The sequence below is a fragment of the Oreochromis niloticus genome, linkage group LG13 (genome assembly GCF_001858045.2).
Source record: "Oreochromis niloticus isolate F11D_XX linkage group LG13, O_niloticus_UMD_NMBU, whole genome shotgun sequence".
NCBI lineage: Eukaryota > Metazoa > Chordata > Actinopteri > Cichliformes > Cichlidae > Oreochromis > Oreochromis niloticus.
Genome location: NC_031978.2, coordinates 21,906,995 through 21,934,099, shown reverse-complemented (window position 1 = coordinate 21,934,099; position 27,105 = coordinate 21,906,995). Strand labels below are relative to the sequence as shown.

At 39.8% G+C, this 27,105-nt stretch overlaps 2 protein-coding genes across 6 annotated transcripts in view; both read right to left on the bottom strand.

Annotated features, from left to right (window-relative positions):
• Positions 1-8,857, bottom strand: part of pde10a (phosphodiesterase 10A) — a 62,536-nt gene extending 53,679 nt beyond the window's left edge. Inside the window, exons 1-2 of one of the 4 annotated variants that reach the window (XM_025897259.1) lie at positions 7,819-8,856; positions 7,540-7,661 (exon numbers count right to left, since the gene is read on the bottom strand). In XM_025897259.1, coding sequence (XP_025753044.1) covers positions 7,540-7,612 — 73 coding nt within the window. In that variant the 5' untranslated portion in view covers positions 7,613-7,661; positions 7,819-8,856. Of the gene's footprint in view, positions 1-7,539 lie in introns of all 4 variants that reach the window. The other 3 variants (XM_013269029.3, XM_013269027.3, XM_013269028.3) reach the window with 3 other exon arrangements.
• A 7,131-nt stretch (positions 8,858-15,988) lies between these two features.
• Positions 15,989-19,804, bottom strand: tbxtb (T-box transcription factor Tb). 2 transcript variants are annotated; one of them, XM_025897268.1, is made up of 8 exons: positions 19,485-19,804; positions 19,134-19,398; positions 18,896-19,030; positions 18,558-18,619; positions 18,396-18,472; positions 18,132-18,308; positions 17,677-17,809; positions 15,989-16,929 (listed from the first exon to the last, which is right to left on the bottom strand). In XM_025897268.1, exons 1-8 carry the CDS (start codon positions 19,688-19,690, stop codon positions 16,659-16,661), a joined length of 1,326 nt encoding a protein of 441 aa, XP_025753053.1. In that variant the 5' UTR covers positions 19,691-19,804; the 3' UTR covers positions 15,989-16,658. The 2 variants fall into 2 exon arrangements, with proteins under 2 accessions (XP_025753053.1, XP_003441056.1); XM_003441008.5 differs by having other exon boundaries at positions 18,396-18,457.
• Positions 19,805-27,105: the final 7,301 nt, after the last annotated feature.

The following is a 27,105-nucleotide window of genomic DNA, read 5'->3' as shown; positions in this document are numbered from 1 at the left end:
TCACAACCATAATTCTGGAGGATAACTACGATGATGAGCATGTGGTCAGGAGTCTGTGGAGGAGGAGGGGGGAGGAAGGGGAAAAAAAATAATAAAAACAAACAGTGCTCATTTTCCATGCAAAATGCTTCACTGTGCAATCTTGCAATACTGCGGGCAAAACAGGTCAAATGTGGGTCTTCGGATGTGCACAGGAGGACAGATGGGATCCTATGCAAGCTATGGAAAACACACACCTGCGATTGTTGCCCAGTTAGTTAAAAATATTCAATTTATTGTTTCAGCTTAATAAACTGGCACATAATTGTCTTTTTAATCATAAATGTTCAATATGAGGGAGAAAACATAATCCGTTTTTTTCCCCCTTGCACTGTTACAGCAACCAGAGCAGCAGCTGCAGCTCTGCTGGCAAAAAGCCACATCCTATAGGCAATGACGCAAGCAGGAGACATTAGCCATGACCTCATCAGCCCGCCATCACAGCACCACTCTGCTCTGTACCTCACACTCACACTCACACACAAACACACAGTGATAAGTTACTACTGGCATTACAAAAGGCAAACTCTATCCCTTAGTGTTATACAATGCTACCACTCTACTTGAACACACGTGCACTAACATCCTGACATCGTAACAATGACCTGGCCAAAAGGAGGCCCTTTTAAAACACACACACACAGTTAGATCATTACTTACAGCTGAGTGATGTCACACAGCCTGTCAGTGTGTGTTCTTGTGACAGTATACGGTGTGTGTACAGTGAGGCGCCGTCTGCTCTTTGTGTAAGCATTACACGCAGACACACCAAGGAGAAATGATGTTAAACCTAACAAGAAGCATTTAAAAATATGATGTTCATTTTATTAAAAATACTATGATTTTATTTTTCCATATATTGGATTTTTTTTTGGCGGGGGGGGGGGTGTTTGTACAGCTGATTGATTTCACCCAAAACTTATGCCCTAAGAATAAATTTCACCGTACAGTGAAAATTTGCATGAAATTTCATTGTTACACAAAATATTCAAGCATGTTTTTTTCTCAGCCAAAAATGAAGAAAAGATGATTCATTTGATTTAATTATTATTATTTTTTTTTTATCACTGTTCAGTTCCATCAGGAACAAACTATGTAGCCAAACCATAAAGTGGATGATCCAAGAATGAAACAGAGTCGGTGAAGTGTGGCTGGTTTTGTTTACTTGATATAAATTAATTTGATGTCTCAGACAACAAGAACAGCAACAAAAAGCAAAGAAAACACGTTAAAAAAAATAAAAGGAATAGAAGAATTTCAGTAGTGACTGGGTAGGTGGGTGGGGGTGAATGAGCAGTAGCTGACTGCCTGCGTTCCTCGTCACAACCCAAACAAAGTCACTATGAATCATAGGTGAGAAATATGGGTGCTGACGTAGAGGCCTGGAGATCTCGCTGCACAGCAGACATCAGAACAGGCCAAGACGACCAAGCAGCCAGACATCAAGTCTGCCTGTTTACTGATAACACATGGACAAAGTCTATTCATGAACTAAACATGCTTATACACACACACACACACACACACACACACACACACACACTAAGCTTGTGATTTATTCACTAAATTTTATTTTACTAGTACTTGTAAGACGTCAGAGTTTAAATTATTATTTTCAATTCTTCTTTGTTTGAAATTATTTGCTTTGACTTTTAACCTGGGTGTTATGTTACAGCAGTGATTTCACTCAATAAAACTGATTTTTTTTCCTTCTGCCAGTCCACATAAACTGTGATTCTGAAACTTCCTTTCAAAAGAAAAGTTGTGCAATTCTGCTATTTTCAGGATTTTTTTTGGTATTCATTGCCAAGTTTGCAAACAGCAGCAGAAACAAAAATAACAACAATAATAGTGAAATAATTTTTTAAAACCAGAATTAGTTTTCGTCTTCTCTGTGGTGGATTTGTCTGACTCATCTCCATGCATCTCATCTTTATACATTAGCCCCACCTAGTGTTCGCTTATCAGAGGACACTGATAAAAACAAGCAACAATTATTAAATTAAAGAGAGAGCAAAGCACATAACTGCAAAAAAACAAAACAAAAACTTTCATTGCAAAGTTGCAATGTAAAGAACTTAAGACAGTTAAGATTATTTTCTTGTGTAAATGTTTGCCATTGTGAGCTGCAATACACATTTAGACCACCAGGAGGTGTTCTTACACTAGCTGTTATTGTTCCAAACTGTCTGCAGCGGAGTCATCAGAGAGTGAAGCTGTGAGCTGCTGCACAACTTTATCTTAAGAGGAGAACACAAATAGGAACCTCTGCTGCACTTCCTGTCTTACAACACAAACAGCATCGCTAGCACAAATTCAAGGTAGAAACACACAACCATCCTTACATCTAATCCACAATCCTCAAACAAACAAATCTATCAAGCTATTCACTTAGCATGCTAAATTAACAAAAGAAAGGGAGAAAAAGACTGAGATTCTAAGTGGCCTCGTCTGCGCTTGTTTCATAAGATCAGGGTCTTTTTCCTCCTGTGAGTGGAGGCCATTTTGTTCTTCATGACATATTGTTATTGAAGTGGCAGCAACATCTTTGCTACAGCATAGACTATATATGGCGAGCATTTTCTTTAATGGCCGATGACACATTTAAAATATTATCCTCTCATCTAACATGTAAACTTCCATGAAAAAAGTCTGCTTAAAGAAAAACTTATCGGAATAAAGTTCGTAATGTGGGTTGCTTAAACTTGGGGGAAACATCTTGTGTTCATCATCTCACTATAGCACACAAATATCTATGTATTTGTTTGTTTCTTTGACCTGCACGGTCATCCAAACTTGGCTCCATTGTACATCTTATGTACCTGAAGGTTCTTATCTATATCAGATGTCGTCACATTGCCTAGCAACGACCTACCAACAAGCTAAAATGACCCCTATAATACCTTATAAAAACATTGTTTCATTTTTATTTTATTTTATTTCATTTAAAACCATAAAACTATAATCATTCATGATATTTTATGCCATCGGTTTACCTGCCAACCACCTAGCAACAGGCTAAAATGTGGCTAAAATCTTGTTTTTGGGGGTGGCTTTTACGCATCCTTAACACCTAATGAAAAAATGAAATGGTTTTTATTTCATGGATATAACATCTCATTTATATCAACAAAAGCTGAATTATACTTGATAAATCATAACTTCATCATGTTACCTAGAAACCATCTAGCAATGGGCTAAAATGTCCTGTGCAAATACAGCATTTTATAAAAGAATCATGTCATATTAATTTAATGCCCATCAGCATGAGCAGGCCAAACATGTGGCCTTTACTAGTGTATATAATGTTCTTATTTATAACAAATCGACTGATATTAGAATTTTTTTGGCCAAGATGTGCAACAAACTCAACCACCTGTGATTGCAAGGTGATTGCACAGGTCACCTTATGGGAGACAGCCTCTCTCCAAACAATCACACACAGATTTGAACTGATAGTATTCACTCTCAAACATGTTGGCGAAGGTTTGCAAATAACTGGCATCTAATTTATATAGTGTATAATTTTACGGAGTATGAGCAAGTCTCGTTGTTTTTCTGTTTTCGGTCGACTCTGAATGGAAGTAGTTAATGGAAATGTCTGTGGATGTGTAAGGCAACAGATTTCCACAGATTTATCAAAATTAATCCCCGAATTATTAAAACAGAATACATGTAATTGCCAACTTGACCCCATTTGATTGCAAACTGATAGCAGACTGACTGCAAGTGGTTGCAAACCTGGTTCCTATCTGGGAAGTAACCAGATTCCAAGTTTGTTACACCGTTGCACTAATTTTGGTTGTGCCATAGTCTCCAGCCACTGTTTTCCCTAGTGTGACGTTACCATTAGGATTCAAGGAAAACAAAATAAAAAAAATGATTTAATACTGAGTCAGTCTCCGTTTGTTGGTAAGATTCATGAATGAAAAAGACAAAGACTATTTTGTGTGTGCTAGATCTTAAAATGGACAATTGTTTGACACTTTAGATCTTAATATAGAAATGTTGTGTTTATATTCCACTGCTCCCGGTAATGGTGTATGAAATTAGATATCCAGTGGAAAGAAAGGATATAGATTATTTCATATCCTTTCTTTCTTTCTTTCTTTCTTTTCTGTTTCCTCATTTGCCTTTTTTTTTCTTATTTCGACTTAATCAGAGCATGGTAGGAAAAAAGAAATCACAGGATCAAAGCAACACATTCATTAACTTTGTAGCAAAGTTTTTACTGGTATCAACCTGTAACTGTAAGAGCTGTTGTTTTGTACAGATAAAGGCTTTTAACCAGTTGTGACGGTGGTTGTTGGTGGGTCGGTGGGGGGGCTGCAGAGGGCAGTTGACAAGTCTAGGCTGTACACCAAGAGGCAAGACAAAAAAAATGCTTTGTGGTCCTGATATGAATTGGAATACCCCTGTTTCTACACCTCCTCTCCTGGCCCCACTGTGGCTCTCCGAGTGAACGAAAACGATCTCCATGAGAAAACGCAAGCTCGAGCACTCAGAGGTGACAGTGAATGGAGCACCGACAGGAGCAGCACACACTGACCAGTGCTAGTTATGTGGTTCTGTTGTCTGCTTATTGTAATAGCAACCATTTAGTTTGAACAAACCAAAACATTTTTGTGCAAAAGTACTGCGTGCATTTGTTTTAAAATCTAGATCTGCTTAAACAGTGTTTCTGCATTTGTGTATCATAGTGTACCAAACCTGCCTCAAAGCATCCAGAATGGCGAGATCTTGAGTGGGTGGGGTTCACTGTGTGTGCACCCCCTAAGTAGTGACAGATGCCAGGCACAGTTGGGGAAGGAAGCGCCAGGGTCTCCTTCCGTATTAGCCAAGGGAAATTCTCATTCGGGCACGGGACCAACGGGATTCAGAGCCAAGCCTGAAATCTGAAGATGTGATCTGCTTGCATTTATGCTAAGTCCTGCAGTACATTTGTATGTGGATGCCAAGAAGCATTGGTTTACTCATCATACCCTACTGCAGTGGGTGTAAATGCATTTTTATTGTTGTGCCCAGTCTTTCGTTACTTTTAAGAGATCAAAGGTAATATCGCTCTTGTAATAATTCACAGACTTCACTGCTTTTAATTTTTTTTATTGTAACTACTTTACTCATGAAAACTGTGCACTGTACGCTGTTTTGCGGCAAGGTGTCTCGATGAAATTTCAAGTTGTAGTTTTTCTTTCAGCGCATTTCAAAAACTGCAACACAAGTATGGCCATACATATGAAGTGAAAATATATATTGTTTTCGTAACTGATACTTTTAAGGGATGTATTTCAAAGGCATCACATGGCACAAAACTCAATATGTTTCAGGCGTACAATAAATGTGATTTAAAAGGTAAACCACAGAGAGGAATTCATGCTTGTGTACGTGACAAAAACAGCTTAATGATTATATGGTTAATAATTTTTAACTTGACAAGTAGTATGCAAAGGAAACACCACACAAGTCTAATCCTTGTGCAAAATATTTTCATTCCTACAGCCCTATTCATGCAAGCAGGCACGACTATCAGCTTGAAGGTGATGGTGTTCTTGGCCTTGAACTCACAACTTCTTTTTATGTTTTTGCCAGCATAATAGCAGCCACGTTGAGGATTGAGACACTTTAAAAGCTACCTCTTGATAGGGGGGGATGCTTGAATTTTGAACTGAACGATGAATGGAAACCAGTGTTTTCAAATAACTGGGGACACAATAGAATTCAGCTGTACTCTATTTGGCCATGTAAGTCATTAATATGCAAACTCTGGGTTTACTTCTCAGGCAGTAATGTCAAACTGACAGCAGTCGCATGATATCATAGACACTTTGAGGAAAGCAAACCATAACAATGGGGCTGATTTTACTTAGAGCTGGTTTTTGTTCGACAGTCGTCACAGACCACATGTTTACAAAGTGGGTTAAGACTCTGGGGATGGGAGGAGCCAAAGGCGTGGTCAAAAAGTAGTTGGCTTTTTAACGTTATTGATAGACCATTAAGTCGGCCAGGTATCTGCTAGGTATAGCTTAATTGTATATGGCTTATAACCAGAGTGGATCTCAGCCGTACAAGTAACCACTTCTAGAGAAGGAGCATTTACCAGAATTACCAGACACAGTTTCTAACCAGCTTTGAAATGAAAGCTGTTTGGGTCGATCAATGTCAGGCAACCTAGAGAAAGTAAGAATGATGCTGTTTTCACACATGCACTGCAGCCCTGAATTTTTTAGGTATTACCTGATGGAGGCACAAGTAGGAATAGGAATGTTAGATCAGACCTTATTTCACCTTCAGCCAACCAGCTTCCTAAAAAAAATGTCAGTGTGATGGAAAACAGAAGTAATGTGTATAAAGCAGAGGTCACTGTCTGGTGAATTCACACTGTGTTTCCTGCCTTGTGCATGCCCTTCTTATGCAGCTTCCACGCCTAAACCAAAGGGAGTATTTCCAGTAGTGATAATGTGTTTGAAGTGAACTATCTCATGCTACATGTGGGAAAAAGGAAAATCTGGTCAATGTCCTGCCCTGATTATCGATTAGCTCAACATTCTCCAAAGTTTATGGCTTAAGTTGAACACTACAGGCCTACTGGCTACATGCCCAGGAACATTATTATAACATTAAGTCAAAATATTGCAAATTGATCAAATTACTATAAAGAAGTGCAAAATGGCTCAAAGACGCTCAAAACAGACCACGAGGCGAATCAGAACAACTAAACAGGGAAAAATAATACTGATGCTAATAATGCAGATAACGTAAAAAGAGCTGAAACTTCTCTGTTTTTTGTATTCTTTTGGATTTATCAGTGGAAATGTCCCCTCTGAGTATCAAGCAGAATACGTCACCTCATTTGGATCCACAATATTTAACAGCAGCTTACTCTCGTTTTCCCGGGGTATATGGCGAGGCCCATTAGCACACGACTCTGCATCTACACCATGCTGATACAAGATTTAGACATGATCTGAATAAATCGGCTCAGCATTATAGTTTACTGGCGTATAATCAATTTTCTTAAGCAACTGCTCTTTCTTTGCTTGAGTGGTTATTTCCAAGCCACCAGCCAGTCAGAGTTCACACAGACTCTGATACTACGGTTGGCATTTCCTATATTTTCCTAAGAATTAAAGTCCCTCCTGCAAAACCTAATATCTCACAAAACCCCACCAGGGATTGATGGGAGATTATAAAAAGTAATCTGTGGACACACATTGTTTTTAGGGATAAAGATGCTGATTTAAGTGAAGAAGTCATTGCATGGCAACATGGCCATGCCACTGCACAGCCTTTGTAGAGCTAGCACGGCAGCCCACAGCAGCTGTGCATCCTGAGAGTATCAGCAAGTCTCGATGCCTTTTTGCCTACAATAAACTATTTGTAATGATCCGTTTGAATATGTGAATATAAAGAAATACACCAAAGAATCCCCGAGGAGCTCACATAGCTGCACTCTGACAGCAGTTCAACTTTCACACTCTCATTTGTGACCATCACTCCTACCTTGGTCGCTGGTTCCTGCAGGCGGATACTCCTCAAAGTCCTGGTCATCAGGACTTTTCCGTTTCTTCGACATTTGCTGCTCACTGTTCGGGTGATTGATATATCCACCGCCGAATTGATATCTGCTGACAACGTGAGACACCTTCAACCGGCAGGGTATAATACACATACAACAGTCTGGGGGTGGCGATAAGAGAAATGCGAATAAATCTCAGTCCCGTTCATTCAGATTCCTTCTCTATATGTGCCCTTTGCAGCGTGCTGTGTGCGCAAAGTTACCATGTGGCGGCCAGTCGAGCATCTGGAGACGCAGCGAAACAAGAGGCCCGTCAGCTCTTGATTCCCGCCGTAATCGCACAAGATGCGTCTCCACGTCAGTCCGGGGTTTATTTCTCTTGACAAATGAGAAATATTTGCAGCTGGAGTGATTTGTCGATCACGTGTGTCGCGGATTACGCTTCAGACCTGCTCAGATGGAAATTACGCACTGGAGGCAACTTGTTGATCCACCTCTATATAAGAAAGAAAAAAGTGGTTTTCGTCATCCCGGATGCGTTAAAAAATCATTTTAGACTTTCAACATTGTGTGAGGTATTTTGCTTGAATGGTGCTCGGCGACGTCAGACTACAAGTCTAATCAGGCATGGATGACGCACAGCCGACACAACGGGAACTCTTGGGTATCTTCAAGAGTAAAGGCCAATGTAAACGGAGATTATCTGGACGTGCTCTGCCCGATAAAGTACACCGAAGCATACGTTCCTCTGGCAACATCTGCGCTACACACTATGTTGCGAGTAGAAAACACTCTCCGGCAACATCTGTTAAGGAGGGGAGGATTCCTTTCCAGCGTAAAATTGGAGACAGTGTTCTAGAAGTAGTGTAGGGGGAGTACAGTACCTTCTTTTTCACAATACCATCAGTCCAGCGACGAATGGAGAACAATGTTTTTGTCTGTGATACGTCTCGCACAAAACCTCCTAATCCGTGTGCGAGACTAACATAAATCGAACAAACACGCATGGTGTTGTGAAGACCAGTCTTGAACGAATAGGTTTGGTTTGACTTCAGTGTTCGGGAGCCACAGAGCAACTTGAGAATGAGCTGTGAATAAATGAGGCAGAAGAATCGTGGTATTACGCGCAGTATATACTGCAGCAGCCAATGACGCCACTGGTCTGGCTTTTACAAATTGCTTGATGGTAGTTTTTCCCTCTCCACTTCACTCGCCTAGGAATGCCAGAGAATAGTGAAATCAGCGCCCTTCTTTTACCACAGCGACAAAGGACTGTGCGTGCTTGGAGATTTTGAGGAGATATCCAGCTGGATAGAACTGCACAGACAGTATCAGATTATCAGTGACTGCTACACATTCATTTTGCTGTTTTGGAGAGTCACAGAGGGGTGCCTGACACCAGTTGAGCAAATGCTCTCCCTCCCGCCCCCCCTTCATTCTCTCATATGCTGATTTATTTATTAGCACTCCCGGGTCAGGGGATCTTATTCCATTTACTACATCTGGTTTAGATTTCAAGCGCAGCGCGCATATCGTTTCTACAAAATGTGCATTCTTTGATGTCAGAGCGAGTAGTTTGGAAATCAAACATAGCATAAAGGTTTGTTGCTACAGTTGCATTCGTGCCAGTGACGCTGGCATTTCGTGGTATTTTCTGAAGGCAAAGACGCATCTCTCTCTCTCTCTCTCTCTCTCTCCCTCTCTCGCTCTCTCTCTCTCTCCCCCTCCCATTCCTCACTCACTGCAGCTACTGACGTCAAGACATGCTTGCGTCAATGCTCCCTGCTTTGACAGAGAGCTTTTTTTCATTGGGATCATAATGGGATTATTAAGCTTAGAGAAATACCCTGCCTTCGTGGCTTTTCAGATTTTTGATAGATGTTTCTATTATTATGATGATGATGATGATGATTTTTTTGCTTTAAATATAATTCCTTATAATAAGAAAAGGACACAGGCTATAAATGACTCTTGCAACAAGGACTGATTGTATATCATTCCACAGTCTGATGATTATGTCTTCCCTTTGGATTTTTTTTTATTGCACTTGTAATAGTCTATAAAAGCCATGAGCACAGAACAAGAGAGAACCTACGCGGATAAGTCTGTTTGTTTACACACCAATGCCAAAGACAAATATGTGTCTTTAGATGCGAATCTCTATAAAAATCAAGCAGTCACATTCTTTTTTGGTGTGTGTTACCCCCAGTTAGAGTCAATCCACCTTTGCAGTGAGGATTTATTTAACACTGATGTGTAATCACATCCAGTTTAAACATCTCTGTAGTACACAGGCTGAGACCATTTCAGCTGCTCAGATAGGTTTACAGTGAGATGCTTAGAGACATGAGTCAGTTGTGTATTTGATTTAGCAGATTAGATGTCCGTTCCTTCCTGTCAGTGTGCGGTTGCGGTTCGTACAAAGGAGAGGATGTCTTGATGTCCTTATAGACTGACCTTGATCTTCTGGACTGAATGGGCTTTTGTGCCTCTTGGCTAACCTTCTATCGCTTCAGTCATAACGTCCTTTTCCCCTGCAGTTTAGTGACTTTCTGCACTTTTTGTTACGCGATGGCTTAATCTACAAACATGATAGTTTCGCATATATCAGTACAGAATTCTTTAAGTGTCTGTATTTTGCAGTTATAGAAATGTTTTGTTGAGGTGTGAGTACAAAGACTGACTAGAAAAGAATGAGACATTGATCATAACGTCACAAAATTGTAGTAATAAAAATCTCCTGTTGCAAAATGGGAAGATAATCAGGTTTGAGCTGAAAAAATACTGTCATGTGAAAATGAAAGCTTGGCAGCACTTTCTATTACAGCTTGGTAATAAAGTAGTAACAGTGCGGTAATAAGGTGCAAACGAGACGGTAATCATATATAATTGGTGAGATATTGCCACGTAATTACCAAAGTAATATACAAGTGATGACCAAGTACTACCTTGTATCAACAATGGTTTTAGCTGCATTACACTGGAATTTATGTAACTGGATAATCAGAGACCAGAACCATGGGGGTGATAATGTGGAACCTAATAAATGTCTATGAGGGAAAAAACAGGTAGTAATAGTATAGTAATATATTGGTCACAACACCAAACTGCGGGATAACAGCTTGGTTGGCACAGTGGTAACTGTCCAGCAGGGCTTGCAAGGGGAAAGAGTGCCACCAACTCATTCATTAGAAACTGCGTGCTAAATAGGAGGAAACCTGTGATGTTAGGATGGACAAACAAGGACCCTGAACAAGTGGGAGAATGCTGCAGGTAAAATCACTTCGGCAGAGCTCTAAAAGATGGAAACTCTCCGCTTAAAGTTTCTGGGGAAGCTGGTACAATCTTCTTCCAAGCACCTCCAACCTGTACAGGTGAGGCCTGGGTGTCTCACCTTTTTGTCACCTCTGCCAGCAGAAGGCCAACTGGACCACATTCTCAGCAGCTACCAAGGAGTTTGGGAGGGTGGGAGGGTCACCACTGGCACCACAAGCATCTTCTTTGGGTGTTAGCAGATACCATATGTGCTGTCATAAACCACAGCAAGAAGCAACAGCAACTGCAAATTTCCCTGCCCTTCAGAGCCAGACTTGTTTACACCAGTATTTCAACATCTTTCTTGGGCCCACACTGCCCCAACAAAGGGTGCAGGGAAAGCTCCTGGCAATAACAAGAGACTGGCAGCTTCTGGGTGATCTTGGGAGACAGCTGAGGTTCCCAGACATTCACCACACTCAGGCCTGATACAGGCCCGCTGTCTGAAGAGTTGAAGCAAGTCATCCTGCTGGAGTTGACTGTCCAATGGGAAGATTGGTTGGATGAAATGCAGGAAAGAAAGAAGGTAAAACATGCAGAACTGGTTGCCGACTTTCGGCAGGTGTGCTGAGAAGGTGTGCTGCAAGCCTGTGGAGGTGGGGTGTAGGGCCTTTGCAGGTCAGTCTCTAAAGTTCTAGGGATCTTGGGGATGTATGGACTGGAGAAGAGTATCAAAACATCCTGGAAGCTGCAGATAAGTCCTCCCAAAGGCTTTGCTGAAGAGGGCTGATACATGGAGGAGCATGCTACCTGGACAGAAGTGGGGCCTAATCACCCGTGGCTGGGTTACCGGGGAGAGGGTGTCTGATGTTAAGAGTCTGTGTGCATCACTGTAGTGCTCATCCTGTTCCTCCTTTCATAAAGGAGCCGACCTTCTGGCAATGGTAAGTATTGATTTGCTATCCTGGAGGTGAGGAACTGGCCTCCCTGTGCAACCTCTGTAGGATCCAGGTATTGCTTCATGCTGCAAGTAGCGCCTTGAGGTGACTGCTCTTGTGATTTGGTGCTATATAAATAAAATAGAATTGAATTGAAAATAGTGACACATGACACATGCAAAACTCTTGAAAAAACAGTCAGAAAAAACAACCTTCACCATTCTTTTTAAGGGGGGTTGTCTCATTGTTGCTGCTCTAGTGGGCCTGTTGTTGATTTCATTAACACCAAAGCAGTTAAAACTGATTACCAACCCCCCTCTGCTACTTAACTGACCAGATCAATATCCCAGAAATTTAACTGATTTGATGCTACACTTGGATTAAAACGTGTTCATGTAATTCTTGTTCAAACAATACTCCTTCTTCAACCTTACAAGATGAACTTCCTCACAGAACGATAACCGTAATAGAAAGTGCTGTCAAAATCTTCTGTTACACAATTGAAACATAATTAAATCTTACATGAAAGTCCAGTTGGGTTTAAATATATACAGTGACAGATTTATTATTTTTTTCAAAACCAAGTAAACAAGACTTAAAAGACTAGCCTAACCTCAAGAGTGACGCTATTAGTTAATTCTCATGATTGTTTGCAGTCCACTGTAAAATCACTACCAGCGTCTGTATTTAATAAAGATATTTATTCAGGACATAAATGCCTAAAAAGTTTGTCTTTCAAAGAGACACTATTACACAGATAAGTTTATAAAACAATAAAAACTTGCTAGCTCTCTCTTAATACGGCCTATGATTTTCAGGACTTAAAATGTGTGCCCGTGTGTACAACAAGGAAGTAACAACTGTGGGGATAAAAGGGGGGGAAAAAAAGACACAAATTATACTGTAAGTACAGTGGGAGAAATATTTATTTGATCCCTTGCTGAATTTGTAAGTTCGCTCACCTACAAAGAAATTAACACTTTTTAATTTTTATCTGCTTTTTTCTAAAAACATATCACATAAAAGTTACAAATCTATTTGCATGTCATTGAGTAAAATAAGCATTTGATCCCCTACAAACCAGCCAGAATTCTGGTTCACAGATTGACTGTATGTCCATTTGACACAGAGATTACAATCAGTCAACTACAGATACTCCCGATGTCCTTAGAATCAGTTTCCTCCAATTCCCACCTTTCCACCACCATGGGGCAAGACCAAAGAGCTGTCAAAGGACATCAGGGACAAGGCAGTTGATACCACAGTCACCACTAAATAACTGAAATCTTGCCACACCCTCAAGGTCCCCCTGCTCAAGAAGGCTCATGTACAGACCTGTCTTAAGTTTGCCAGTAAAAATCTAAATGATTCAGAGAAGGCTTGGGAGAAAGTGCTGTGGTCAGATGAAACCAAAATCGAGCTCTTTGGCATCAAGCAGACCTGCTGTGTTTGGAGGAAGAGAAATACTGAGTATGACCCAAAGGACATCATCCCCACACCCAAGCACAGAGGTGGAAACATTATGCTTTGGGGCTGTGTACAGGGCGACTTCACCACTTTGCCTTCAACCAAGAAACCTGAAGGATATAGAGAGTTTCGTTCTCAGTCATATTTTGCTTGGAGATCCAATACTCATGTCACTCAGTAACATGCAAATTCGTTCATAACTTTTATGTGATGTGCTTTTTCTGGATTTTTGGTTGATATTCTGTCTCTCTCCATTAAAATGAAACTGCCATAAAAATGAGAGAGTGCTCAGTGTTTTTCTGTTCTGGACATTTTTAGTTGTTTTTCCAGGTCTGCCTGTAGATTAACACTGAGCTCCTTTCTGATAGGGGGTTGTTTGCAAACCCAAAGAGATTCTTGGAGAAGCCTGTTCTAGTCCACTTCTAGACTCCTGTAACTTCTGCCTCTGTAAGCTGGCTCCTCACTCCTCAGAAGCTTGCTCCAGATGTCTGCATCAGGTCTGCCTCTCCTCTCCTCCTCTCTGAGTTTCCTCTGTTCTTTTTTGAGTTCTCTCACTGGATGATTGGTTTCCTTCTGCCTCCTGTATCTACTGGGGTCATTGACATAGTTTACTTTCTGCTTCTTCAACACTTTTTGCTGCAGAGCAGTAGATTAATTCCTGCAGTCTCTTCAACTTTATCATGGTGGTGCCTCCGAGTGTTTCTTAGATTTTGTGGAAGTAAAAACACCGACCTCCTCCCACAATGCGATTTGTGGGATTTTGGGTACTTGATTGTCACCCAGAGGCTGGGTTTGGCCTTCTGTGCTCCAAACTGTGGGTTTCATCTTGGTACCGACATGACTTAATCTGCCTCATAAAGGGACCTGTTGTTGCATAGTCGCCTCTGCCTCCAAGAAGGGCCTTCTTCAAGTATGCTTTTCAAGCCTGTAGTAAAAGCATATACAGAATATACAGCAAATGTAACAGCAATGGCTTCATTGTTAGGAAAACTGACTCTGCAAACAATATAAATAACAGAGAAATAAAAATGACCTCACATCATGGAAAGAAGCCATTTGGAAACATTCACTTCTCTGAAAAGTGAAGTCACTGAGGAAGTGCCTGAAACAAACATTCTTTCTAATGGCCAGCAGGGGGCAGGGGGCAGGGAATGATTTAGAGTGGGTACTTCCTTATACGATACCAACCATGATAACACTCTGTTTTCACTTTGACCAAAAAGATGTTGAACTTACATAAAACGCGAGAGGAGCCGCTGTGCATGCACACGACTATAGAGACACTAGAATTATTAAAGCTTCCCATGTGATATCACAGTGTGGTGACCCAGATCTAATGTGGCATATGACCAGCGGATACGGTGGCGGTGTGAACAAAGACCGAGTTGATATCCAGTCTGAAGGAAAAAGGCAAAAAAAGAAACGAGATGAAAAATGAAAATGAAAAATTAGAACTTTAGAAGAAACAAAATATTGTTGTGAAATTATTTCATTTAAAAACTACAGAAAAAAAAACAACTTTTTATTGCATTTTAATTCCGCAGCGTTTCAGTTCAATAACACGGGACAAAAACAAAAACAACACTGTTGTATGTCCTGAGGTTATTTACATGTCATGCCTGCACTGACACGACTTAATATTTTCTAACTTAATTAACAAGAAACACGCCTGGGCGTGCACTCTGACATCATGGTGCTAAAAAGCTTTTTGCATACTAACGGGGAGCAGAACAGACTATAGTTTTAGCACTTAATGAGAATATTATTTAAATACCAAACCAAAAAGATTCAAAACTACAATACTACTTTTGAATCTTTCAGCATATAGAAAATATCAAGATTTAAGAAGTGAAACTGAGCAGGGTGTGAGTTATTCTATTCACAGTGACAACCCACACAATGTTCCACACAATGTGTGTCCAAGAAAACGTCCCAGAGAGATATAAAAGGAAACGGGGTGTGAGCGCAAAAGCTGAGTGTGGTTCTCTGAGATTTGTCACCCTGACGTTCACACTCAAGCACTTCAACCTCCAGCGGTTAAGCTTGCCTTCCTCAAATCTATGTACAGTCATGTGAAAAGGAAAGTTTTCAAGGATCATACAGGTCTATGTAAAACTAAGCACACCCTTACTGCTTCCATAGGAATTAAAGCACTGCTGATTATATGTACTTTAATTACTGATCATCAGCAAGCGTGACCACCTGTATGAAAGCAGACGTTTTGGCAGTTTGTCCCAGCAAATACCAGCAAATTCACCCAAAGGGCCTCAGTTCACATGTCAAATGTTACGTTTTACAACAGTACATTTAGAAAAAGACTTAACCAGTATGGCTTGTTTGGAAGGGTTGACAGGAGTAAACATCTCTAGCTAAAGGTTTGCAAAGTTGCAACTGAACAAACCACAAATCTTCTGGAACAATGTCCTTGGACAGACACGGTGGTGTAGGGTTAATAATTTGGGCTTGTTGGTCATAAAGAAGAGTGAGCTATAATTCCTCAACAATGATGCGAGAGACTGACACATTCACCCAGAACTTGACCCTACTTCAAGTTGTTGCTAAAGGTGGTTCTGCTAGCTATTGAAGCATGAGGTGGACTTACATTTTTACAGGACTGCAGAGAGTCCTGTGGAAACTTTTTCATTAGTGCAGACACAATTATGTGTAAAATGATTCTTCTTTGCTCATTGGAAGGAGAAGCAGAAAGACATACTGCATTTGCTGAAGTCAGTGTGAATAGTGTACACAAATAAAGTTAAATAATTTAAAATAAAATAGCACAATCCTAATGAATTGTTTCAGCTTGAAAAAAATCAGTAAACCCTTTGTCCCTTATTTTTATTGTTGAATCAACATGGCTAAATGATCAAAACCACACAGACAATGAAAGGACACTGAGAGAATGTAAAAGAAAAGATATGAGAAATTTAATGTCAGTTTGCAGAATATTGACACTGGATTCCACTTTTCATTTAAAAAGCTTGAAAAAAACCCTCATTTAGCTATTTACAGTTTGCTGGATTGCTTTCTCATTTACACTATAAACAATGTATTAGTGATTTAATATTTTTCAACTGTACATTTTTGTTGCTTACTGCAGTGAATGTTGTGCAGTTATGCTTAATGTAAGCAGATTAACATTTTAAAATTCCTGCTTTTTTGAATAAATACTTTGAATGAATTCAAGCAAAAGTAAACCAAAAGAAAATCCCCCCCAGCTATTTCAGTAGTCCTCCGAAGGTTGAATTTAAGCCTTTGCTGCTTTTCATGAGCACCAGTTTAAATGTCTTAGAAACTGACCGAATATTATCAATGACGTTTAAAGGACCAAATCATGTTTTTGAGAACTAATTTCACCTTTCGAACCAACATCAGGTAAAGCATGAGGTCAGCGTTTCATGGCGATCTCTCTCTTTTTCTCTCAGCTTGCAGAGATTTCTTCATCAAAGGGACGGAGGTGTAACTGGGGTCCAGGCGGATGGCAGTCGGCCATGTGGCGAGAGGTCGTACTGAGCCGTGTCATGCACTTCTGTGGCCGTGCTGTTGTCGTACATGGGAGAGCCAGAGGAGGGCACTGTAACTGAATGAGACAGGGTGGGGTAGTAGCTGCTGGACCCTCGGAGAAACTGGGAGCTCAGACAGTTGTTTATCCCCCCATTCTGGGACACCGGAGTGAGTGGCGAGTTGCTCACAGACCACAGGCTGGTGTACTGACTGGACAGAGATGGACAGAAAACTTCTCATTCTTTTCTTCTTTGGATGTTTTAAAAGTGCTTCTCATTCAAATGTTCAGACATGGCATCGATAAAGGTTTATTTTTAATGTGTTGTATTTGTACAATGTGTTTTTTTAGTTTAAATACATAAAGATCATTAAGTTTACACAAAGTGAAAAAGACTAAATGAAAAGCTAAATTTGAGAGAAATGAAGGCGAGCTATTCAACATCTCCGATGATGCTACTTTTTGTATGGATTTTGTATCTAATGGTTGTTTGTGAAAACAAACAAACAATCTCAAGTCAGTGTCTCACACTCTTTAAAGCTTCAGTGTTAGAGTCAGTTTAAGAATTTTAACTTCTAATAATGTAATTCTTTTTATACATGATCTATTTCAAAATGCATAAAAATGGACCTTTGCTACAAATAACTGATTTATAATCTGGTTTAGCTGAAATCTTTGCCTTATATGTGTGTTTTTCCTTTCTCAACAGTATTATTAATGCACTATTTGCATCTTTGTATAATTATTTGTATGTTTAAATGATCATTTTGACCAAACTTGCACCTGTAACACTTGTTCCTCCTAATGCTTTGCTAATACTTTTGGACTAAAAAGAAAAAATTGACAGAAGATTTGTGATCCTGCACATCCAAGGACTGTTTTTTGTCATTGTCTTTTGTGATTATCCTCTATTTCTGACTAGAGTCAGTGAGAAATAAACAGAAGAAAACAGCACAAACCTAGAACTGGTACCAGAGGTGGAGTTATGGGCCATGGGAATCATGCTCGAGTGTGTTGGCATTTGAAGACTGGACCAGTTATCATGGCTTGAAAGCATCGACAGACAGGTTGAAGAGTTGTCTGAGAAACTGGCTGCAACACAAAGACACCTGTGTTCAGTGGCTTTGGATATATCTGTCAAAAGCCAAATTATATATCTTTACTATAAAGTTTATCACCTGTTGTTTTGTCTGTATGTTTCAGGACTGGCCCCCCCTGACAGTGACAGGGGGGAATCTCATACATCCTTGTGCAAAGCCACGCTGTTTACAGCTCTCAGGCTCCGCTCGCACAAAAGCCAAAGGAATGCAAAACATTCCCAGCTCAGTAACGTTCGTTTGAGTTTCTTGTTAATAGTTGGGGAAGGAAGTGGTGTGATTCTATATGAAGGTAAATGGTGGAGAGAGATACTCACTGGGCGAGTTGGTCTGATGGGTATACGGGCTGGAGTAAGGGGCAGAGCGGTGGTTCCTCAGAGTGGAGTAGCGCTCGCAACCATGGGATGGCGAGAGGGAGATTGGACTCCCAAACTGGCTGTGAGGACTGGCTGAAGGGCAGAGAGGAGCGGTCCCTGGAATAAACCAGCTACCCACTGTCTCCATGAGAGGAGAAAATAAAGGAAAAGATTAGCACCACTTGCTTATTACAATGAAATAAGAAAAAAAAAAGATATACTTACACTGAGAGTAACCAGATTGTTGGTTTTCACTGGCATCTTCTCGTATGTCTTTATTATCAGTCCTAAAAGAATGAAGACTGGTTTATTTCTACTGATTGTGTTGTTTGAGAAAACCCTTTCACACTCTTTAATGGAAAATTTGAACTTTACATGTATCCTTACCTCTCCTTTGCATCTAGAAAGGCCTTGGCAAAAGGGTTGTACTTTATTTTCAGGGCAGTTATCTAAAATCCAAATATAAGAAAATGTATAAATAACGTGGATATGGTTTGTTAAAATTAAACAAACAAACGAGCAAAATCAAAACAACCCGAATAAACCAAATCGTGCGCAAAAGCTGTGCGTAAATTACGCACACGTTGAACTTTATTTGTATTCTATTTCTGTTAACCATATTTCTTGCTAAACTCATTTTATTCTAAAACACACACACACACACACACACACACACACACACACACACACACACACACACACACCTAAATCGGCGCATTGCCTACCTCTTCATTTTGGTACGCCGTTACTGCAATAAACTGTGTCTCTGGGAAAGAGTGGCTGGTGATCATCCTCCGTGGGCCTCCAACCCGAACTATATGAATGCGGGGCTCATACTTGTGCAAAGAATTTAACATGATCTGGAAAAACGACAACACAGATGTAGCTATGTTGTGTGTCTGAAGCGTCTTTTCATTGTGCATTTCATTTTAAAAACACAGCCTGAACTTGCCTTGCACTTACCTGACCTCCTCCGTTGAGCTTATTTGTGAGTTTGACTTTACTAAACGAGACGGGAGCCTTCATCCAGTGCGCGCCGAAGTTTGGGGAGTCTGGGTGGATGTACACACAGCTGGGAGTTTGAGGTTCGGGTTTGCCACCGGGCACCCACTCTCCGTTGACGTATTTCCACCTGTGGTTGTCTGCAGACGCGAAATCCAGCAAAAAGGAATACATGGCGTTCGGGTCCAGTCCAGACACGCTCACTTTCAGCACCGGAAACATGCGCCTTAAAAAAATAAAGTCACACATTTAAAAAAAACGGAAGAAATTTAGAACTGTGTTTTACATCAGTCTATCCATCCATGCGCTCACCTGCCATTCTTTGTAACTATCATTTCATTTGTGAGGTTTTTAAACTTTTGCCACAGCTCGCTCTCATCCAAGGACACTTTCAGCTCCCTCTCCGTAGGGTCACCCTTCTCGCTCCCGGCCTGTAGCTCACTCTCCACCGCACTGAGGAGGTGATCTACCCGGTACTGAACGGCCTTGCTCGGACACTCGCCAGCGCCTGTCGCCATTCTGTCCAGTACCTCCAAGGCTGAAACACGTAGCTTACTGAAGAACCTTAAAGCTGCTCCAGAATCTCTTTCGTCCTCTTGTGCAGTTAGAAAAACAACTTCTCTCCGAGGAAGCTGAACGTCACTCACAGCTCCTGCATATAAAGGCTAAAGAGAAGCTCCAGCTGAGGATGGGTGTTTGGAGGAGAGGTGGTTGGCTCATCTCCTCTTTGATCTTCGCAGACTTGTTGCAGATTGGCTGAAAGCGGCCATATCATTGAGGCCCACAGGATGACAGCGTTTTGAATAAAGCAGTTTGACCTTCTTTATTACATCAACCTGTAAACATTGACACTTAGATCAAAGCCACACCTGCAGAAATCTAACCGCTGACCATAGCTGGCCTTCACAAGACCCACGCTTTAGTTTTAGTAATTCCTTCACTTTTATTGTAAACTGATGGCAGCCCGATTTTATGAGAATTATTTCTGAGCTACAGCTTGAAACCTTTTCAGTTCTGTGTTGCTGTTGTTTTTTTTTACTTTTCAACATAAACAAATCAACAAAAAAAAGGAAGGAACAAAGACAAACAAAAAAACGAACAACACAGTGATCCACACACACAACAATTCAAATAAAAGTGCACAAATCCACATAAATTAAAAATTAATAATACTAACTTCAATTATTTTGACTGAACTAGTCCAAGTTTCACAACTCTAAATCTCTTATGGAGAGTGTTTTTTCTTTGAGTAAATGTAGTACACATTTCCTTAAAGAAAAAAGGTCTGAAATGATGTTTCGTTATAGTCAATATTTTAGTGTATATTTTATTTTTGTCTTGTGGCTTGTGGGACAATGTCTTGCTTGTTCACTTTTATGCCATTTATTTTTTTTATTATTATTTATAATGTACAGTGCATGTGGAAAGTATTCACAGCACTTCACTTGTTCTACAGTTTGTCATGTACAGCCTTATTCCAAAATTTATTTTTCACCTCAAAACCTTCATACAATAGACCATAATGACAAACCAGAAAAATTTTGACTGAAAATCTTAAAAATGTATTTAAAAAAAATACATAGCATGTAAGTATTCAACACTGTGAATGCTTTCCAGGCTGTACTGTATATAGTGTAATAATCTCAGGCACATCTTGACCTTTAGAGTTTCAGCTCACTTCTATCCAATCAAATTTAATTTAAGTGATGAATGAATGAGAGATCTAGACAAATGTACACAAAGTGCAACAACAACAACATCCTTAATCATTTTACTAAAACTTAAAGAAGCCGGTGAGCTTAGATGAATATTTTATTTAAAAAAGCTGACACAAAAGTAAAGAATATTGTTATGTGGATATAATACATATATACACATACACACACACATATATATAAATATATAAATAAAAAAAACATATATATAAAAAAGTGGATATTTTAAACATTTTTTCTGTATCGTTTCTCCAAAGCTCAACTTAATCTTACAAAAAAAGGGAAAACAATATATTGCATTTAAAAGTGACAAAATCTTGAATCCTGAAGAAAACAATTCACTTTGAGAACCTTTACCTTTTGAAAAGTGAATCACTAAAGGCTCCTGTGTCACAGACCCAAGTTTCAAAACTCTGCTGGCTGCCCAGAAAACACTCACATATGAACATCGGTCTAAACAGTTTTTGTTTTTCATATTTGATTTCATGCACCTGACACCCTGCTCAGGTGTTGGGGATGTGAGGGTCTGTGAATCTGAACACTTTTCCGTTCGATAGGCTGGGCTGGCTGCTCTCCTCCTGCTTGGACCCGATGCCTGGAAGGACCTACGGTAGAACAAGAAAGGAAAAAACACAGTCACTGATAACTCACTAAATGAAAAAGTGATTTACATCCATTTAGTACAGCAGTGTCACCCTCACAAATAACTACTATATACTGCCGTTGCCATGGTGGCAACCAAGAAATAACAAATAAGATAAAAACAAATGATAAAAGCAGATAGTTTGTGGCACCCACGTGTTAGCTTCCAGTATAGCTCTGTGGTGTTGTGTTGCGGTTGGCTTGTGTTACTAACCAAATCTTGGGCGCCTCATTCCTCCTGCCAGCACAGTGAGTCTGACTCTGTGTCCAGCAGTCTGGACCAGAGTTCACAGCAAGCAGAGAAAAACAAATCCCACTCAGGTTAAAGAGAAGCTGAAAGACTTCTTCAGCTTGTGTCGGCTCAATGAATATGAATGTTACTAAAAAACAAAAAAGATCTCACAGATAAAGGTTAAACTTTCAATGTCACTTTCCAACCTTTATGTGGAAACCACGTTGGTTAAAGAAAGGGCGTATCTTTGCCTCAGAAGACTGATGTAAATATCTGCTTTCCTGCTCTTCTCAGGGATCTCATGGATTGTCTGTTTAATAGAAAAGTTGAAGACGCAGCATTGAATTCTAGTCAAGTCAATCAGCTCGGTCTGGAAGGTCCTCATAAAGTCAAGCTTCTGGGCTGTGAATGTGGTCTCTGTTATCTACAAGTGCAAAGCATTTCATTCAGTTATAACTTCCTTTTCTATTAGTTATTTAGTCATTTAAAAAGAGGAACCCCTTTGTATATTAGCCGAGGTAGAAATGGTGTAAAAGTCAGAGGTGTCATAACCAGTGTTATTTCCCACAGTCCTAGTGTCCCATTTGGCGCCTGTCTCTTCTCCTCCAACACCCCACCTGATGCTAACTGTCACACCAGGCCATTTCCTGATGTGGGTCAGCAGGACTGTGAATTAACATTGATCTCTATTGTGCTTTAGATCCCCTCCCAGACCACCCCCAACCCCCCCTCAATCCTCAAAGGATAAAATGCAGGTGCAATTCAAGCAAACCTGAGAGAAAAGATTTAAACTTGTATTGTCTCAGCTTTGAATCCCGAGAAAGCTTAGAGGAGTGTTTCGCATATTTTAACCCATTTGCTTATTGTAAAACAAGCTGTTCACTGGCTTTTGATTTCATTTTCTCGCCATCATTGGCACAACTCGTGAAAATCAACTGAGAGATGATCACCCTCAATATCTGTTTGAACTGCACTTATACTTTTGAATGTTTTTCATTATAGAAATTTCTTCTGCTCAAAAATGACTTCAGGGCTGTACATATATTCTTAATTTTGGCTTATTGATTAGGTTAACTGACTTCTGTATTAAGATAGACAGAAGCAATGTAACTTTCCGACTGTGAAAAACACACTGAAGAGTCTAATGCTGCCATAAGTAGTCATAGTTGTCGTGTCTTCCTCCCCTCACACCCAACTGATCGCGGCAGATGGCCGCCCCTCCCTGAGCCTGGTTCTGCCAGAGTTTTCTTCCTGTTAAAAGAGAGTTTTTCCTTCCCACTGTTGCCAAACCACTTACTCACAGGGGGCCATATGATTGTTGGGGTTTTCTCAGTTTTCTTTGTAGGGTCTTCCACCTTACCATATAAAGTGTTTTGAGGGAACTGTTGTTTTTAATGAGCACTTTGAAATGAATTGAATTGAATATAAGCTTTGTATGCTTTATATGGACAAGTGTGATAAGGATGAAACATAAACTACCTAATGATTATCATGGATAGGGAGGTTTTTGGAGAGTAAATTAATTGTTTTAGTCAATATGTAAAACACATTTATACACCAGTACCTCCAGTGCCAGGCTTCAGTTAAAGCACTGACAGCCTGTGGATGTCTATAGGGTGGCGAGTTTTCTCCAGAACTAGTGGATCTGAGATTTCAGCACTGAGGCGACCTTAATGCTCCCGCATGCCTCCTGGCTTTGACCAGTCACTGTTTGCCTTCCCCTGCTTTCCCTCCAGTCAGGCTCATCCTCTGTTTGCTTAGGCCCACTTTGACACAGAGGTGAGAGAAAAAATGAATCCTGCATGCTTGTCCATATATGCTCATCTCAGCACCTGAGCATAACCTCTTCTCTGGTTTTCTCACTTTTTCGAGTCTCTTCACCATCCTCTGCCACCGTTCCCTTACATTACTGTAAATATTTTAAACAATGCTCTCTATCCTTATTAATAACTGTTAGGATACTATTTATAAAGTTTTCTAAATGTAATATTGGATCAGGAAACTTCAACAAGTCTATGGGTAAATGCGGTTTTTCCTTGGCACATTTCTTTCTAATTTTAAAGGAAATAGTTGCAATTTTGTGAAATAACACCTTTTTCTTTTTTATTAAGTACTTGAGGTCAAGACATAAAATATAAAGCTGGTAGGTAGTTTCAGCCGTTCCCTTATTTTCCAGGGAGTCACCACAGCAGATCTGCATGTTTGATGTGGCACCGATGTTACACTGCACGTCCTTCCTGATGTAACCCTCCCAATAATCCGGGCTGGAGATGGACACTGGGCTTGTCCCCCCCCCCAATTGCTGGGTTTGTGTCTCGTCACAGTCTACAACCAGAAAGCTTTTGCATGGAAGGTGAATTGTATAAGACTAAAAATGCACATTTACACCTTTTCTGATGTAGAAGCAGCTTTTACGTTATAGTTTGGGACAGGCTGATGTATAGTACATATGCTAATCAGTTAATTGCTCTCAGTAGAGTTATATTTGTTGTTGAGTGTGAAAGTGCTAAAAGTCTTCTTACTGAAGTTTTTGCAAAAATATTTCAAAATGCACTGTAAACTATTTTACTTGATAAATCTGCGATGTTATTTATAAATATTGGAAGAAAGACAAATGCATGTAGCATGTTATACTGGGTGTATTCTGTCAGTGTGGGCCTATGCATGTGTGCCTGACGATGCAGTTAGGGATCATTGCCACAGGTGTGTTTGCCTCTCATTGTCCTTTTTAAGTGGAATTACTGCCCCTGTGGTTTTCACACTAACCTTGAGAAACATTTGCTCTGTTTTGTCCTTCTCCTGGCTGCTGTCGAAGATCAGCTTCTCTGAACTCTTCTTTGATCTGGACTTATTAACCGGCACACACAGACATTAAAAAAGAGTCAGTTTTACATTTGAGCCGGAGAGCCAATAAGCCAGCAAAAGGAAATCACACAACTCAATTTCCAAACAAGTTGGGAAACTGCTAAATGCAAATAAAAAAAAGAACACAGTGATTTGTAAACCATTCAAACCCCAAATGTAATAGAAATCATTAGAAAGACAACAAATGTTTAGAATAAGAATATTATTGATATTCTTATTTGCATTAAAAAATCAGGGTTGAACTTTAATCAAAAAAAGAAAAACTACAATTTCTTTCCAAATGTGTAAAAATCAACTGGTTAGCTTGTTTTCTGTGTGACCTGCACACAGAATGTTGTGTACAGGGGCGCCTCCAGAATTTTTCCATTGGGGTGGCCATATGGGGGCCACTAAAAATATTGGCGTGGAACAGCAAAAACAGTTTTTTGTTTTATTATGCTGTTGTCAGATTTAGATTACTTGAAAAAATATGGCAAAAAAAAGAGAGAAAGAAAAGAATGACATGCCTAGTTAAAAGTTGATGTCACTGAAAATAGGTACATATGAAAACCAAATAAGATTTTAAAATCCAAACTCATTGTATGGTGTCTTCCTCTCTCTTGTGCTCATGTTTATTAAAATTATTATTATCGCTATAAAAATTATTACCAACATAGAACAGTGTTACCGGGGGGCACTGGGGTGGCCAGTGCCCTCCCCCTTGGTGGAGCCCCTGGTTGTGTAGTTAATATATTCCTAATGGCGTGCTACTTCTCAAGCATAGCCATAATGTGGTGCCGCTCACACCCGATAACACTGCACACTCGGGTGACAACACACTTTGGAAGCTGGGTGCAAACTGTGTGCAGGGAGGACTCCTGAGCAAGGCAGCGTTTACTCACAGAACAGTGCAGCAGGTAACAGATCTATACAAACCCCATGAGCTTCAGAGGAGGAAGACTGGAGAAGGACAGTGTGGACTTGTGGACTTACATATATTAAAAAAAATAGTATTACTCAATGACACTGTAAGCATGAATATAAAAAACTCCAAAAAATGACAAATGTGTTGCAGCAGGATGCTGCAAGTTAAGAGCTAACTTTTCCACTTCCATCCTATGTGTATTTTCCACTCACTGAGGTGAGTTTGTAGTAACAGACATGGCATTTTTTGGTCAAACTAATTTTGTAGACCTGTAATGCACACTTGTGAAATTCAACATGTTGAAGTGACTATGACCAGATGGCCACAAAGATAGAAAATTACTACATGAACTGTCCAATAAATCATAGCAGCTAATAATAAAAACATAAATAGCCACAAAGTACGACATGAATGAACTGGCTCATTACGTAAAAACATAACCAAGGACTTTGCCCACTCCATGTATTGGCTTCAGCTCTAATTGCTTTTAATTTGGATTTTTCTCGTGGATGTGGGGAATGTGCATATGGCAGCGCTGTGCAGCAGGGGCAGGAGGAGCTGCTGTCTCATCGTGTTTGTCCGTGGTGCGATGAGATTTCACACTGATGGAGAACTTGTCAGTTCGACCCTTCATTTGCTTTCTTACCAAGCTCCTAATGTCCTCAAAGCCAGTGTGCTGCTTGAGGGTGGCAGCCTCGTACTAACATCATACATGCTCCTACTAAACATAGTTCATAGCTAATTAACAACAAGAGTGAAACCAGCTGACACGGTCCTGTCAGACATTCACAACGTGCAAACAGCAAGTGCACCAAAGGTGACAAAAGTGGGTAAAAGAACTGAAATCTGGCTTAAGATTAAAAATAAAATCAATAAATGGCTCTTTAAATTTTAGTTTTTATTTCCAGGTATTGTGAGTTAAAGAGAGAATGGCAGAAAAGTCCGAATCCATTAGAGTTTTCTTATGTAAAACATGAATGATGCAATTATCAACAAGGTATTTACAAATTTTGTGTGTGTGCCTGAAATATAACTGTTCATCTGTTCATCTATTATCTGAATTAAAAAAAATCCTCGTGGAGCGTGAGTAACAAGGAAATGCATAAATAATTTGAAATTTTAGCTAAAGTAAAAGTTTTTTAAGGAGTGTAAACTTTACTGAAACTTTAATGAGTGTAAGAAGGGTAAATGTTGGCTGATATCAGGTCAAAAAATTAAGCTGGAAGTTTTTAAAGAATGTGCATACAGTTAGGTCCATAATTTGTTGGACAGAGGCGCAGATATTTTTTTTATTTTCTTGTTATGATTAAAATATAGACTTTATTCTTTAATTCAGGGGTTTGAGAAAAAATGTGTGTTAACTTTTTATACATACCAATGTTTATACATAAGTTAAATTAATATTTTGCAGTTTTTCAATGTAATTTTAATGAGGCCCAAGAATATGTCAGTGCAGATGAAGGAGGCTGTTAGTAGGCTGAAACACCAAAATAAACCTACCAAAGAGACAGTAAAAACTTTAGGATGGATGAAAATCAACAATATGGTTGATTGTTAAAAAAACATGAAATGCAA

Coding starts and splice junctions, on each gene's coding strand:
- tbxtb (XM_025897268.1), bottom strand. CDS start 19,690: ATGGCGACAGGCGCTGGCGAGTGTCCGAGCAAGGCCGTTCAGTACCGG. Junction 19,031..19,133: donor AGCTCAACGGAGGAGGTCAG/GTAAGTGCAAGG, acceptor TCGTTTTTCCAG/ATCATGTTAAATTCTTTGCA. Junction 18,620..18,895: donor CGGCGTACCAAAATGAAGAG/GTAGGCAATGCG, acceptor TTTGGATTTTAG/ATAACTGCCCTGAAAATAAA.